The sequence below is a fragment of the Camponotus floridanus genome, unplaced genomic scaffold (genome assembly GCF_003227725.1).
Source record: "Camponotus floridanus strain SB8 unplaced genomic scaffold, Cflo_v7.5 scaffold12, whole genome shotgun sequence".
In the NCBI taxonomy this organism is placed as follows: domain Eukaryota; kingdom Metazoa; phylum Arthropoda; class Insecta; order Hymenoptera; family Formicidae; genus Camponotus; species Camponotus floridanus.
The window spans coordinates 1,201,657-1,213,682 of record NW_020229237.1 but is presented as its reverse complement, the minus strand read 5'-3'; the positions used below and the strand labels follow the sequence as shown (position 1 = coordinate 1,213,682).

General features: G+C 28.9%; 2 protein-coding genes across 5 annotated transcripts in view; one reads left to right on the top strand and one right to left on the bottom strand.

Annotated features, from left to right (window-relative positions):
- Nucleotides 1-426: 426 nt before the first annotated feature.
- Nucleotides 427-6,881, bottom strand: LOC105259096 (bone morphogenetic protein receptor type-2). Of its 3 annotated transcripts, none has more exons than XM_025415361.1 (12): nt 6,634-6,881; nt 5,652-5,936; nt 5,373-5,475; nt 5,073-5,276; nt 4,721-4,957; nt 4,381-4,536; nt 4,011-4,193; nt 3,742-3,911; nt 3,465-3,660; nt 3,085-3,285; nt 2,801-3,016; nt 427-2,712 (listed from the first exon to the last, which is right to left on the bottom strand). In XM_025415361.1, the coding sequence occupies exons 2-12, from the start codon at nt 5,814-5,816 to the stop codon at nt 1,670-1,672; spliced, it is 2,874 nt and encodes a 957-aa protein (XP_025271146.1). In that variant the 5' UTR covers nt 5,817-5,936; nt 6,634-6,881; the 3' UTR covers nt 427-1,669. The 3 variants fall into 3 exon arrangements, with proteins under 3 accessions (XP_025271146.1, XP_025271145.1, XP_025271147.1); XM_025415360.1 differs by having other exon boundaries at nt 6,638-6,881; XM_025415362.1 differs by having other exon boundaries at nt 4,721-4,825; nt 6,638-6,881.
- A 186-nt stretch (nt 6,882-7,067) lies between these two features.
- LOC105258974 (PC4 and SFRS1-interacting protein) overlaps nt 7,068-12,026 on the top strand; it is a 51,462-nt gene continuing 46,503 nt past the window's right edge. The window contains exons 1-12 of one of the 2 annotated variants that reach the window (XM_011270594.3): nt 7,068-7,321; nt 7,849-7,919; nt 8,064-8,224; nt 8,333-8,466; nt 8,699-8,891; nt 9,288-9,383; nt 9,460-9,802; nt 10,332-10,506; nt 10,663-10,716; nt 10,796-10,861; nt 10,949-11,081; nt 11,212-11,470. In XM_011270594.3, coding sequence (XP_011268896.1) covers nt 7,241-7,321; nt 7,849-7,919; nt 8,064-8,224; nt 8,333-8,466; nt 8,699-8,891; nt 9,288-9,383; nt 9,460-9,802; nt 10,332-10,506; nt 10,663-10,716; nt 10,796-10,861; nt 10,949-11,081; nt 11,212-11,470 — 1,766 coding nt within the window. In that variant the 5' untranslated portion in view covers nt 7,068-7,240. The remainder of the gene's footprint in view (nt 7,322-7,848; nt 7,920-8,063; nt 8,225-8,332; nt 8,467-8,698; nt 8,892-9,287; nt 9,384-9,459; nt 9,803-10,331; nt 10,507-10,662; nt 10,717-10,795; nt 10,862-10,948; nt 11,082-11,211; nt 11,471-12,026) is intronic. The other variant, XM_011270591.3, reaches the window with a different exon arrangement.

Genomic DNA, 12,026 nt, shown 5'->3' with positions numbered 1-12,026 from the left:
TAAATTACATATACTTAATTTATGCAATTTAATTTAAGGATGTAATTAAGAATTATATATACAAGTTTTCAGAAATAAAAAGATACAAATTTAAAAAATTTAATTACAAAAATTTATGTAATTAAAAAAAATATTAAATATATAATAGAGGTACAATAAAAATGTAATTTATTGAATAGAATAGACATTTGATTTAAATAATTACATAGATGGAAATACAGAAAGACCCATCTAATAAATGCATATCAAAGAAGTGTAAAACATTCATAATTTCACAAATATACAAAAAGTTAATATATAAAATAATTTAATTCTTATAAATTTTTTTGAAATATTTTCATAAAATTTTCCAATTTATTTCCTATAATATTTAGATATTTCTTATAATCTAATATGTCTGTTTTATTATAAATGAAAGGACGCAAATTTTCGACAAAAGACATACTTTATTATGAATTGCATAATCATTATTTCATTATCTTAATTTTGTTAATAATAACATGTAGAATAAAGTACCGCGCAAGAAATATGTAACATAAGAATTTAGGATATCTTCAACATAACATGACATAACATAACAAGTATATTCAACGTATTTCAATAGTTTTCTTTTAATACTATGGGTATTTACACTGAACTTTTACAGGATCAGGAAAAATAATTTTCGTATAACTCGATACAATTATACTTTGTGCTCAAATATATCCTTTTTTTATACTCTATTTCTATTTTATAATTATAATCACCTATATTAATATTAATGGCTTTGTATTAATTGTATAAGATTCGTATATCTGATAAATATCGTTGCATATTAATGAACAAATTTGTTGCATAATTTGTTTAGAACTTAAATTATATTTTGTTATGCATAAAAAGTAAACCGAATTCTCATGTAAAATATATAAAGTTAATAATAAAAAATTGAAGTTTGCATTACTTTCATTCATAATTTCATAAGTCTTTGAGTTAATAATATCAAATGGGGAATATTCTACAAATATTAACATTAAGAGAGATTGGTTTTTTACACATTACATAGAGATTATGTCTTTTAAATGTTGTGGAAAAAATAAAAGACAATTACACATCGAGATGTTAATAATATCTTATGATGTGATGTAAATGTCAATATTGATTGTCTATGTTTTATCAATTACACTGAATTAATTAAATCTACAAATATCAAATTGAAAGAAATATTGGTAATAAAGAGGATGATTCACAAATATCATGTATACAAAAGTAAAATTACGAATAAACTCATTTCTTAGTTCAGCGAATATAAATCGCAAGTCAATTTGATTTTCTATTTTCTATCTGTAATGTGCACTTCTTGTCATACTCAATCATCTACTTCAGCAAAAGCATTCATGATGCACAAAATATGCTATCAATATAACATGACAAACCAATTGAATAGCATAAATTTCTAAATATATTCTTTTTTAAATTTCTTTTTAATTTTATCGTATTTTTTACTGTGTCTATATTATAATAATATATATTTGCATTGAGTATAAAATCTTACTTATTCTTATAGACATAAGTTTTTTCTCTCTTTCTCTCTGTACATAAATTGAAGCTAGAGGTATCCTACAACATTCCTCTTTTCTTTGACTAAGTTATAGACATAAAGACTTTACAAACACATTAATATCATATCTGATTAAAAGCACGTAACATTTTTGGTACCAAGTTTCGTTGGTGAATGTTTCCCATCATTATCACCGAGATCCATACCAAATGGCACTGAATTCCAAATGGCTTTGTCATTTCGATCGTCTTCTTCGTTCAAGATATTGCACATCATACGATCATCATAAAGAGAAAATCTCGCTGTTGATTGCGCACGGCCACGAATTTTTCTAACGGACGGTGGCAAATCACCGGGCGTTTTTATTCTCATATGTGGGTCTTTTAACGCATTGTTTATATTTGAACCCACATTAAAAACTTCGTTAAATTTATCAATGCTCTGTTGTCTGCTTAAATTGTTTTCTGTCTTTTTGTTTCTTAAATTGACAAGTGGTAAAGTAGAAGGACGTGCATTAGATGTCGTGTTATCAGTCTCGTATTGCTTTTGCTTCCCCGTTTGCATGGTATTTTTGTCATTCTTCTCTATCGGCATTGCCGAAGTAGAAGTTTTACCAACAATACCATTTACGTACTTTCCTCCAGAAGAGATTGTTACATTTGTTTCAACAGTTTTAATTTGAATATTTTGCTTCGATAATAAATTAGATTTGGAATCCTCCCTGTCAATTTGATATCTACTGTACGGATACATCTTTTTAGTAATGAGCAACTTTTTTAAATTGGGCCAGGCAAATAATTTTTTTCGTGGACTTTCTTGAAGCGATGAGTCTTGTATATTCGTTTGTTTTCGCTTACTGCAAGAAGTTGATCCTTCATCGGAAATGACATTTTGGACATATGGTATAGGCGTCGCTGGTCTAAGTTGCGTTAATTGAGTAGTATGTTGACTTAAGTAATCATGTGAAACTAGACCTTGTGCTTCTGTAGTTATCTTATATTGATCATGACACGCATGCTTCAACGATTTATCGACGAGAACATTGCCATTACAGCCCAAGTCATCCAAGGAATCCGATTGTAACATTAAATTTCTCTCCATACATGGATTTCTTCCTTGATACGGCTGAAGCGTTTGAGTGTGATTATATGTCGCTACTTCGTTTGAATTTTTAACTGAAACACAAGCAGATTAAAAATGATTAAAATAGTATATTACAAGTATTATAAAATGTATAACGTTTATTAATAATCAATTGCTTACAACTGTGTTCATGAGCAACACTATCAGATGGTGATAATATAACTAAGTTTTCAGCTATTGCACTGTCATTACCATCTTGCATCATGTTTAATGCAAGTTGAACAACATGTACATTATCATGATGCGAGGACTCGCTATAAAGACTGTTTGTCGTTGAAGGCACTACGGTGCAATGAGAATTCACCATTGGACTTCCATCAGTAAAGTGCATTGTCACTATAAAACAAGTCTTTTGTTAGAAAATGTAAAATGTATGTATTTTCATTAAATATTAAACACATTACCACGATGAGATTGCAATTCCGAAAGTCGTTCTTCTATACACAAAGCAGTTAAACGAGCTTCCGCATCAGCATCCCAGCAATCTTCAATAGTTTCCTTAATCAAACGTACTCCTGGTCTATCCACTAAATTACCCTCTAACAATGGTCTGGCTTTGTTACGCGATACTAAAACTTGCATTTGTTCAAATGTTGGATGAAGACCTAGAAAATAAAATAAGAAAAATACATTTGTTATGAAATAAAATATAACAAAATATATACAATATATAAATAACAAAATAAAATGTAACAGTATTAGAACAGCATAGATTTTGATTATATATATATATATATATATATATATATATATATATATGTATGTATATATATAATTTGTATACCTATTTCATTTTCATATGGCTGTTTATATTGTGGTACTTCTGATCCAGGAATATAAATGTCAGAACATCTTGTAACTAGTTCCCAAAGAACTAATCCCATTGCATAAACATCTATCTGTTTCAAAGAACTTTCACAATCTCGTAAATTAACAGCACCTTCCAATACTTCTGGTGCCATATATCTCAAAGTGCCCACCTAGCACAAGAATTAGAGTTTAATAGAAATTTAATTATAATAACATAATCTTTAAAATTTTATGAATATTTAGATATTTACATCATTAATTGATTTTAATTCAGCATGCTGTTCCTCTCCATTAGAATAATACTTAGATCCAGAGATTTGAACCGCCAAACCCAAATCACAAATACAGCAAGTACCATCAGCTTTGATTAATACATTCCTCGAATTTATATCTCTATGTGCAATACATGGTTTGAATTTATCTAAAAAGAATAATATTTATGTAAATCTATGCTATAAAAAAATTTTAATTATATAATTTTATAATATAATATAATAAAAAAATAATTTTGTATACATACCACCTTTGCGTATATCTGTATGCAAGTAAGCAAGTCCTTTAACTATCGAAAGACTCATTTTACAGAATGTAATCCAATCAATAGTATGTGTTCGTAAAAAGTCTGTTAAACTACCACCTGCAGCAAAACTGAATACCAAAAGATATTCAACACTACCATCCATACTTATTCTTTCATCCACACCTGCAATTAAAATATTAATCAAATTTTTGTTTTATTATTTAACTTAAAGATTTAGAAACAAATTAAAGAATTTAGGACTTCAAAATCAAAACCAGTTTTATATATACATTATTTTTATTTATATTATTTAGATTATTATTACTATAGTTTATTTCATCTTAATTTCAATAAAATATATAATACAAACCATAATAGCTTAATAATGATGGATGCTCCATAAAAGGTAAACAATAAGTATCTCTCTCATTCTGAAAATAATTGCGATAGTGCGAGGGATATATTTTAACTGCAACATCTTGATCTCCCATGCTACCTTGCCATACTGATCCATATCGTCCTTGACCTGTAGTATCATTATAATTATAATTTGCAAAAAAAGAGAACTCTGAACATATATATATTTTATACATAAATACATATATATATGAATACATTTTTTATACATATATTTTATAATTTTAATATTAAATAATGTGATAAAAAAGATGTCATTAATTTTACAAAATAGTAATTAATGAAGGACATACCTACAATAGTTGTGAGTTTCAAGTGATCAACTGTATAAGTACCAGTTCTTAATGCTGGACTATCCATAAACTGATCATTATAAGGTAACGGCTTTCCTAATCTTGCTAAAATATTATTATTATACGTTTTGTATATAATCATTGCTATGATACATATCACTAGTAATATACATGCTATGATGCTTAGTATAATAAGCACCCATCGTTTAGAGTTTGACTGTTCAAGATATTCTGTAGCTGAAAATTATTATAAAATAATGTTCCTTGGTCCATCATCATTATTTTATAAAAATATAATATATTTTATAAGTATAATGTAATTTATTTTGATATTAAATGTTATTAAGCTTACTTGGCTGACTTTTTTGTGATGAAAGAGAGTTAGATATTTTATTATCCGAGTTATCTGAAGCAGAATTGGAATTTGTGATATTAAGATTACAATAATCTCCATGACAGCAACAAAATTTTGTATTGTTCAAAGCTTTTGAGGATCTCTTAAGTGGAACACATTCTGTATTTTCACATTTTTGTTCACCAGACTGTTTCCAACAACCTAATTGATATACAAACAACATATATCAGATACAATTATTTATATTAGATGGCAATTATGAATCGATGTTTATGTATAATAAATAATCTTATATACCTTGAGATAAAATTTTAATTTTGGTACCATTTGCGGTCTTATTCTCTACCCATAAAGCATGACAAAAATTATTACATTCCTCAAATTCGACATCCTCATTTATCTAAAAATATATATTTTTTATTTTACATATTTTGAAATATTTACAAAAGCATATTAAATTCAAGATTTTGAGCTAGTTTAGTTCTGAAATCTTGAATTCAATATGCTTGTAAATATTTCAAAATATGAAAAATGTAATAAAGAGCATATTTTTTAATAATTTACTGTATGACCTACATTATGGTCATTGGATGTATTTTCAGGTACACCTGTTGAGTTCTGTCTCGAATAAAAATTTTCAGCATTTCCTTTTCTGCTGGCACATTTTCTAGTGGCATTGACAGAGGCTAAACTTATACCACACAGCAGTGTGATCAGTGCGATTGATACAATGGCTCTCATTGTGCTTTAGCACAGGCCTCTTGAACCAGAACCACTTCAGCAGAAGTACAGCTCTTTAAGAATTGGCATCTTTCATCGCAGTAATAAAAAACACTGCCATTGAGACCATTCTGAGTTCATCTGCTTATTATATATAACATAAAAAAATTGATAAATAATTAAAGAAATTAAGTAAAATATTTCTTATAATTTTATTTTTTCTTTTAGCTCTTAGAAAATTACAAAATACTATTTATCTGTATAGTTCTTAAAAGTAAACATCAAATTTTTTTTTTGGATTTGCACTTGATAAAGTCACTGAGTGTAAAGTATATCTTCATACTTTAAGTAATATTAATCTATCCATGTCACATTCAATAATTCATATTCATCGCATTATGTATAATTTTGTTTCTCAATAAATGTATTTGTCAATAAACATACTTATATATACCTTATATTCATTAAGTATTTTTTGCAACTCTGTCATTCCTTAAATTTAATTCTCACATAATTACACAAAAAGATCTTCAATGACATTTAAATATTGATTCATTAAAATCGCGATGCAAATTTACATACGAGTCAGAATATAATATAAATAATGTAAAATCTCATCCGTAATATATGACTGATTAATCAGAATTCCTTATGTGACAGGTAGATGTAACATCGAACGGCCCGGAGTCGGATCGTGAAAGATTAACGAAGGATCGATGTACTTGATAAGTGATCGAGAGCGAAACGTACGCGTGCCGCGAAAAATCGGCGAAGATGAAAAAGAAAATACACGGATGAACGCGTAATGCATTACAAACTAACGTAACGCGATACGCACTTACATTCTGCTCGGCGGTCCTGGTGAGAGTACGAGATGGCGCGTTATCGGGATCGTCGTCGGGGACAACATCGCACGTTCCCTCAAAACGTCGAGCGCATCCGAAATAAATGCGTCGTCCGAATATTCGTGTAGTATTTAACAGACAGCCCGTATCCCATTGAGAGAGTCGCGTCCTAATCACGCGTTCGCAAACTTCACGCGCATCTTCCCGCAGTTTCTCATCCAACTAAAATCATCGTACGCATCGCGCGAAACCTCACGAGCTATTTACATTGATGTCGCATCGACGAGAACCAAGATAATATCGGAGATCGCTGATTGGCTCCACGTACTGTCAACAGCGGCCAATCGGCGAGCGCGTATTTGACGAACAATCGTGCGCTTGATTTTACGCGGGCAGACGACGACGAATCGGATCAAGCGTCGTATCGCGCGTGTGTTTTTTCGATGTGTGTATCGTGTCGTGCAAATGGCGGTCGTTGTCGTGGTGTTTTGTGAGATGTTGCCCCGAAATTAACTACGCCATATCGTTAATACAGCGTTCGACGAGCGAGAGAGTACCCTTAGGACAGATCGGTGCCGCGATCGCGGATCGCCTGCAATCATGGTGAAACTGGTGAAGAAATTCTTCGCCGGTGACAAGGTGTTTGCGAAAGTTCGAGGTTACCCGCCATGGCCAGCCAAAGTAAGTATCTAGACGCTTCTACGACGAAATAGAAAAATGTCTAATACCGCGTGCGATGTTATCGTATCTCGCTTTCCGCGAGTATTTGATCACGATGACGCAACGAGAGATGGATATTAATTATTTATAGATTGCGTCTCGGATCGTCTCGTATGTACGCGGTCATGTTTTGCAAGATCGCGTTTCTCACGTAAAAGTAAGAAAAGCGCGGGATTTATGTAGGATGAATATTTCGCTAAGTTGTATCTTACATGATTATGATGATTGATAAGACGCATCGCTATTTATATTTACGTAATATTACATTAATATTAATTAAATTCGACTAAAAATTTATATTTTTTTATAAGTCTAATTACATATATTTTTTATTATGTATATATATATATATATGTATTATATGTATATATGTATTATATATATGGCGCACATATATATATATATTTTTTTTTTCAGCACGTATCTATGTATCAACCTTGTACATTATATACAAACGTAACTTAAATGTATTGTCTATCTATTTACAGGTTGAAAAAGTCAGTGATCCAAATTCAAAGAATGCTAAATATAGTGTCTACTTTTATGGTACAGGAGAAACGTAAGTAATGTCATAAGTAACATCATTGTTGCAAAATTTAGCTTGCTTAATATTAACGTAATATTGCTCTATAATATATTAGTTTTTATCCTAATATTGACAAATATTTTCATGATATTTAATGAAATATGGTATTAATTTCAGAGCTGTTTGCAAAGTTGAAGAGTTGTATACTTATATTGAGAACAAAGCAAAGTTTTGCAAACCTAGTCGACGAAAATTTTTTCATGAGGGCATACAACAACTTGAACAAGAACTTAAAAATGACAGAAATAAGCCTATGGCAGATATTGCAGCCATTAAAGGTATTATATAATGACTAATATTAATAATAATAATTATTTATATAATTATTAGATATATTTATTAAAATAATTATTTTATAAATAAGCCAATTTGTGTTTTATCCAAAGGTGCCGAAACGACAGAATTGCCAACTGCTAGTACTACAGATAGCGACATGGAATCTGGTTCCTTAATGATAGATGAAGGAGAAAAGAAAAAATCTTACAAAAGAAAATCTCTTACGACTACCTCCAATACTACTGTAAGTTTTTTCTTTTTTTTTAATACAAAAAGCTTTGGAGTATTTATTACATGCCTCACAATACTGTGCAAAAAAAGAACAGTTATTGATGAATATACTCCAAAAGAAATTTAGGAATTGCCGACAAACATTTTTAAAGATTAAATAGTTTGTGCGATTGTTCCTTACAATATTATTTATAACACATATCTTTAAAAATTCAAATGTTACATTGGGAAATATGTGATAATAGGATACTCCAGAAGTGAAAAAGAAACGTGGTAGGAAAGCCACAAGTGATGCATCGAAACAGGAAGCTGCTTTAGATTCACAAGGCGAAGAATCGCCTAAAGAAGTAGTTAGTCGTAGTGGACGAAAGATAAAACCAAAACGCTTTGCAGATTTTTCTAGTTCTGATGAAACTGAAACCAATCTGGATAAAAACGGTATATATAATATTTTTTATATCCTAGAAATTTCAGAAAATCTATTATTGATATTTTCTTTTTTTATGTTATAATTTTATAAATAAATATTTAAATTATAAATAAATAAATATAGTAAATATTTAATACAAAATTAGGTAATAAAGTATTTTTATTGAATAATTGACTTTTCTATTATTTTTAATTTAATGCACAATGTATATATAATAATTAATGCATTGATTAATAAAATTAAAATAATATTAACATTCTCGATGCATCAATGCATTAATCTCGAACTCAATGCATTAATTATTATAATAAATAATCTTCAATAATTTTATTTTATGAAATATTGTACTTGCCATCCATATCATGCTATATCAAGATTTAAAATTATGTATTATTTCTGTTTAGAACATTCTGGACGAGGTCGTAAAGCGAAAAATGAAGATTCTAATGAGCATCAAATAACACCAAATGTAATGCATAAAAAAAGGGCTGCTATTGAAAGTAAGCATTTATAGATTTTACTCTGCTCAATTTTTAATTATAATCTATTACTAAAATATCATTTATCTATTTATAGAGAGAAATAATGAAGGATCAATACTTGATGGAACGGTAGTATCAAATGCCGCATCTTCTGATACATCAAATCGCGTTCTCTTAGCTCGTACATTTGCTGGAGAACATGTAGGTATTAAGCTGGATATAGACAGGCCGAAGACTTTTGAAAGTAAAGAAGCTCGAACGCGATGGGATTGGATGGTTGCCAGAAATGCTATGAAACTCAAAGCGCAATTGGAAAGTGGTGAGGTTTTGCCAGAGCAGGTGAAGGATTCTTTAGATTTTAATGTAGTCGTGCCAGAGGATGAGAAGCGTCTTTTAACAAAAGATGGTGCTGTTCATCGAAAAACGTATAAATTGAGGTAGGAAGAAATTTGTTATGTATTACAACGTATGTTTTGTTAATTTTGGTATTCCTCATAATTTCCTCCAACATATGTTTTCAAAAAAACGTTAATATAAAGGATACAATAGAGACGCGATGTTTCTATATTAAAAAACGTTAATATAAAGGATACAATAGAGACGCGATGTTTCTATATTATAAAAATTATATTACATCAAGTGCAGATGACAGCTTCATGTGCGCAAATGTACAATGTATGCACCAAATGTACAATGATGAAAATCTTACACTGTGGAGAGGATATTTATTTATATATATTTTTGTTTTCTAAGAGTTTCCTTCTTTTACCCGAAAAAACCAAAATTAATAAGACTATACTATATATAGTTGTGATATGTATTTAATTATACATTATATATATATACATATGATATACTGATTATTATATATATTTAATTATATACTATATATATATATATATATATATATATATATATATTTAATTTATGCTACAATTGAAATACTTATATCTACTATCCTTTTAGGTGGCTTCGTATAGAGGCTCAACTCCTACAATTAGATGCTCAAATAAAATCAAATCTAGGACTAGATCGAGCAAATACAGATAAATGTTTACAGGCGATGGACGATATCTTGGCTCTTTCAATTGATCCTCTAATGTTGAAGAAACATCCCCATATTGTTGAAACAGTGAAAAGGGTAAATAATCATATATCAAACATTTTAATTTTGATAGTAAAGAATTTTATTGATTTTATTAAAAAATATATAATTTGCATTTTAAGTATTGTCCATTAACCTGATTCATTCTCCTATTTTGTATATCTTTTTTAATTAATTATGTTTTTATTTTAGCTGCGACGATACATTGGCAATCTAGGAGAATGGAAACTAACCGCAGAAGAAGGGGTATAAATAATATATTTATAAAATATTTAATGTGATATTATTTTTGTTTCACTATAATCATTTACAACATTCTTTTCAGGCTATTTTCAAACAAAAGGCAGAACAGATTAGACAAAAGGCTGAGCATATATACAATAAGTATAAGGTAATTGTTATATGCAAAAAAGAATTTAAATATATTTATTTAAATGGTTTGTTATACATTTACTAAAAACTACTTAAAAATATGCAGGCTATGTTTACTATACCTGAGGGTCAGTCATTTTGGCAATCATTTTCGAATCAAGTAGTCCATTTCAAAGAATTGACAAAAAATATGCCTGAAGAGAAGGTGTTTTCATTGATGTCTGACCCTGCTTGTTCAGGTAATTTTATTGGTATTTTACAATTATAAATAAAAGTAACTGATTGGTTTTATAATTCAATGAAATATTTTTATAATAAATAGAGATGAGAGAAATCAAAAATAAAAATGTTTGATGTATGTGTACATAGATGCAGGAAGATCAGAAGATTCACTTGCAGATGATAATGCCAGTCAACTAGATACAGATGTAGTTGAAGCAGAATCTATAACAGAACCAGAAGTAGAGCATAAACCAGAAGCAGAAATTGAACTGGAACAGAAAGCAGAGACAGATTCTGCTCCAGTAATGCAAGCAGAAACAGAAGTGGAATCGGAAACAGTTGCTGAAACGGAAGTAGAAGCAGAAGTGCCTACCAGAAGTGAGAGTCCCAAGAATGAGGAGATCAAGTAACATATAAAAATTTTTATTCATTAATATAAATTTTTGCTTATTTTCTTGTACTATGGTACTAAAAAAAAAGAAAAAAAAGCGGATATATAGCTAAAGTATATCGAACGCATTTATAAAGTTAAATTTGCATTAATTGGTTTTATAATCTTCTATTTATATTTTATATATTGCTAATGTTATTAGCCAATATTATTCTCATATAATTCTTAAATTATTTTCCAACAACATAAATTTAACTTTTACAATATACTTGAAAATAGAAACATAAAATTCGTTAACTTTTTATTTGACGAGATGTAAATAATATGACCTCTTGTTACAATCAGGATCCCATTATTTTAAAATAATTTATTAAGTGTAATTTATTAATCTGCATATGTATGTCCTATACAAATAAAACTTAATAACACTTAATTCATTCATGTCATATATTTATGATATTTATTTTAAAATATCTATGCTATTTAATAAAACCAAATTAAAAATTAAAATAGCAGTTATATTGAGAATTTTTATATGAAAATCTTTATATGAAGATTCAAATCAGTGTTA

Excerpts from the sequence above, each read along its gene's own strand:
- LOC105259096 (XM_025415361.1), bottom strand. The coding sequence starts at position 5,816 with ATGAGAGCCATTGTATCAATCGCACTGATCACACTGCTGTGTGGTATA. Across the intron at positions 4,537-4,720 it reads GAAACTCACAACTATTGTAG|GTCAAGGACGATATGGATCA; the intron begins GTATGTCCTTCA and ends ATGATACTACAG. Across the intron at positions 3,286-3,464 it reads GCCATATGAAAATGAAATAG|GTCTTCATCCAACATTTGAA; the intron begins GTATACAAATTA and ends TTTATTTTCTAG.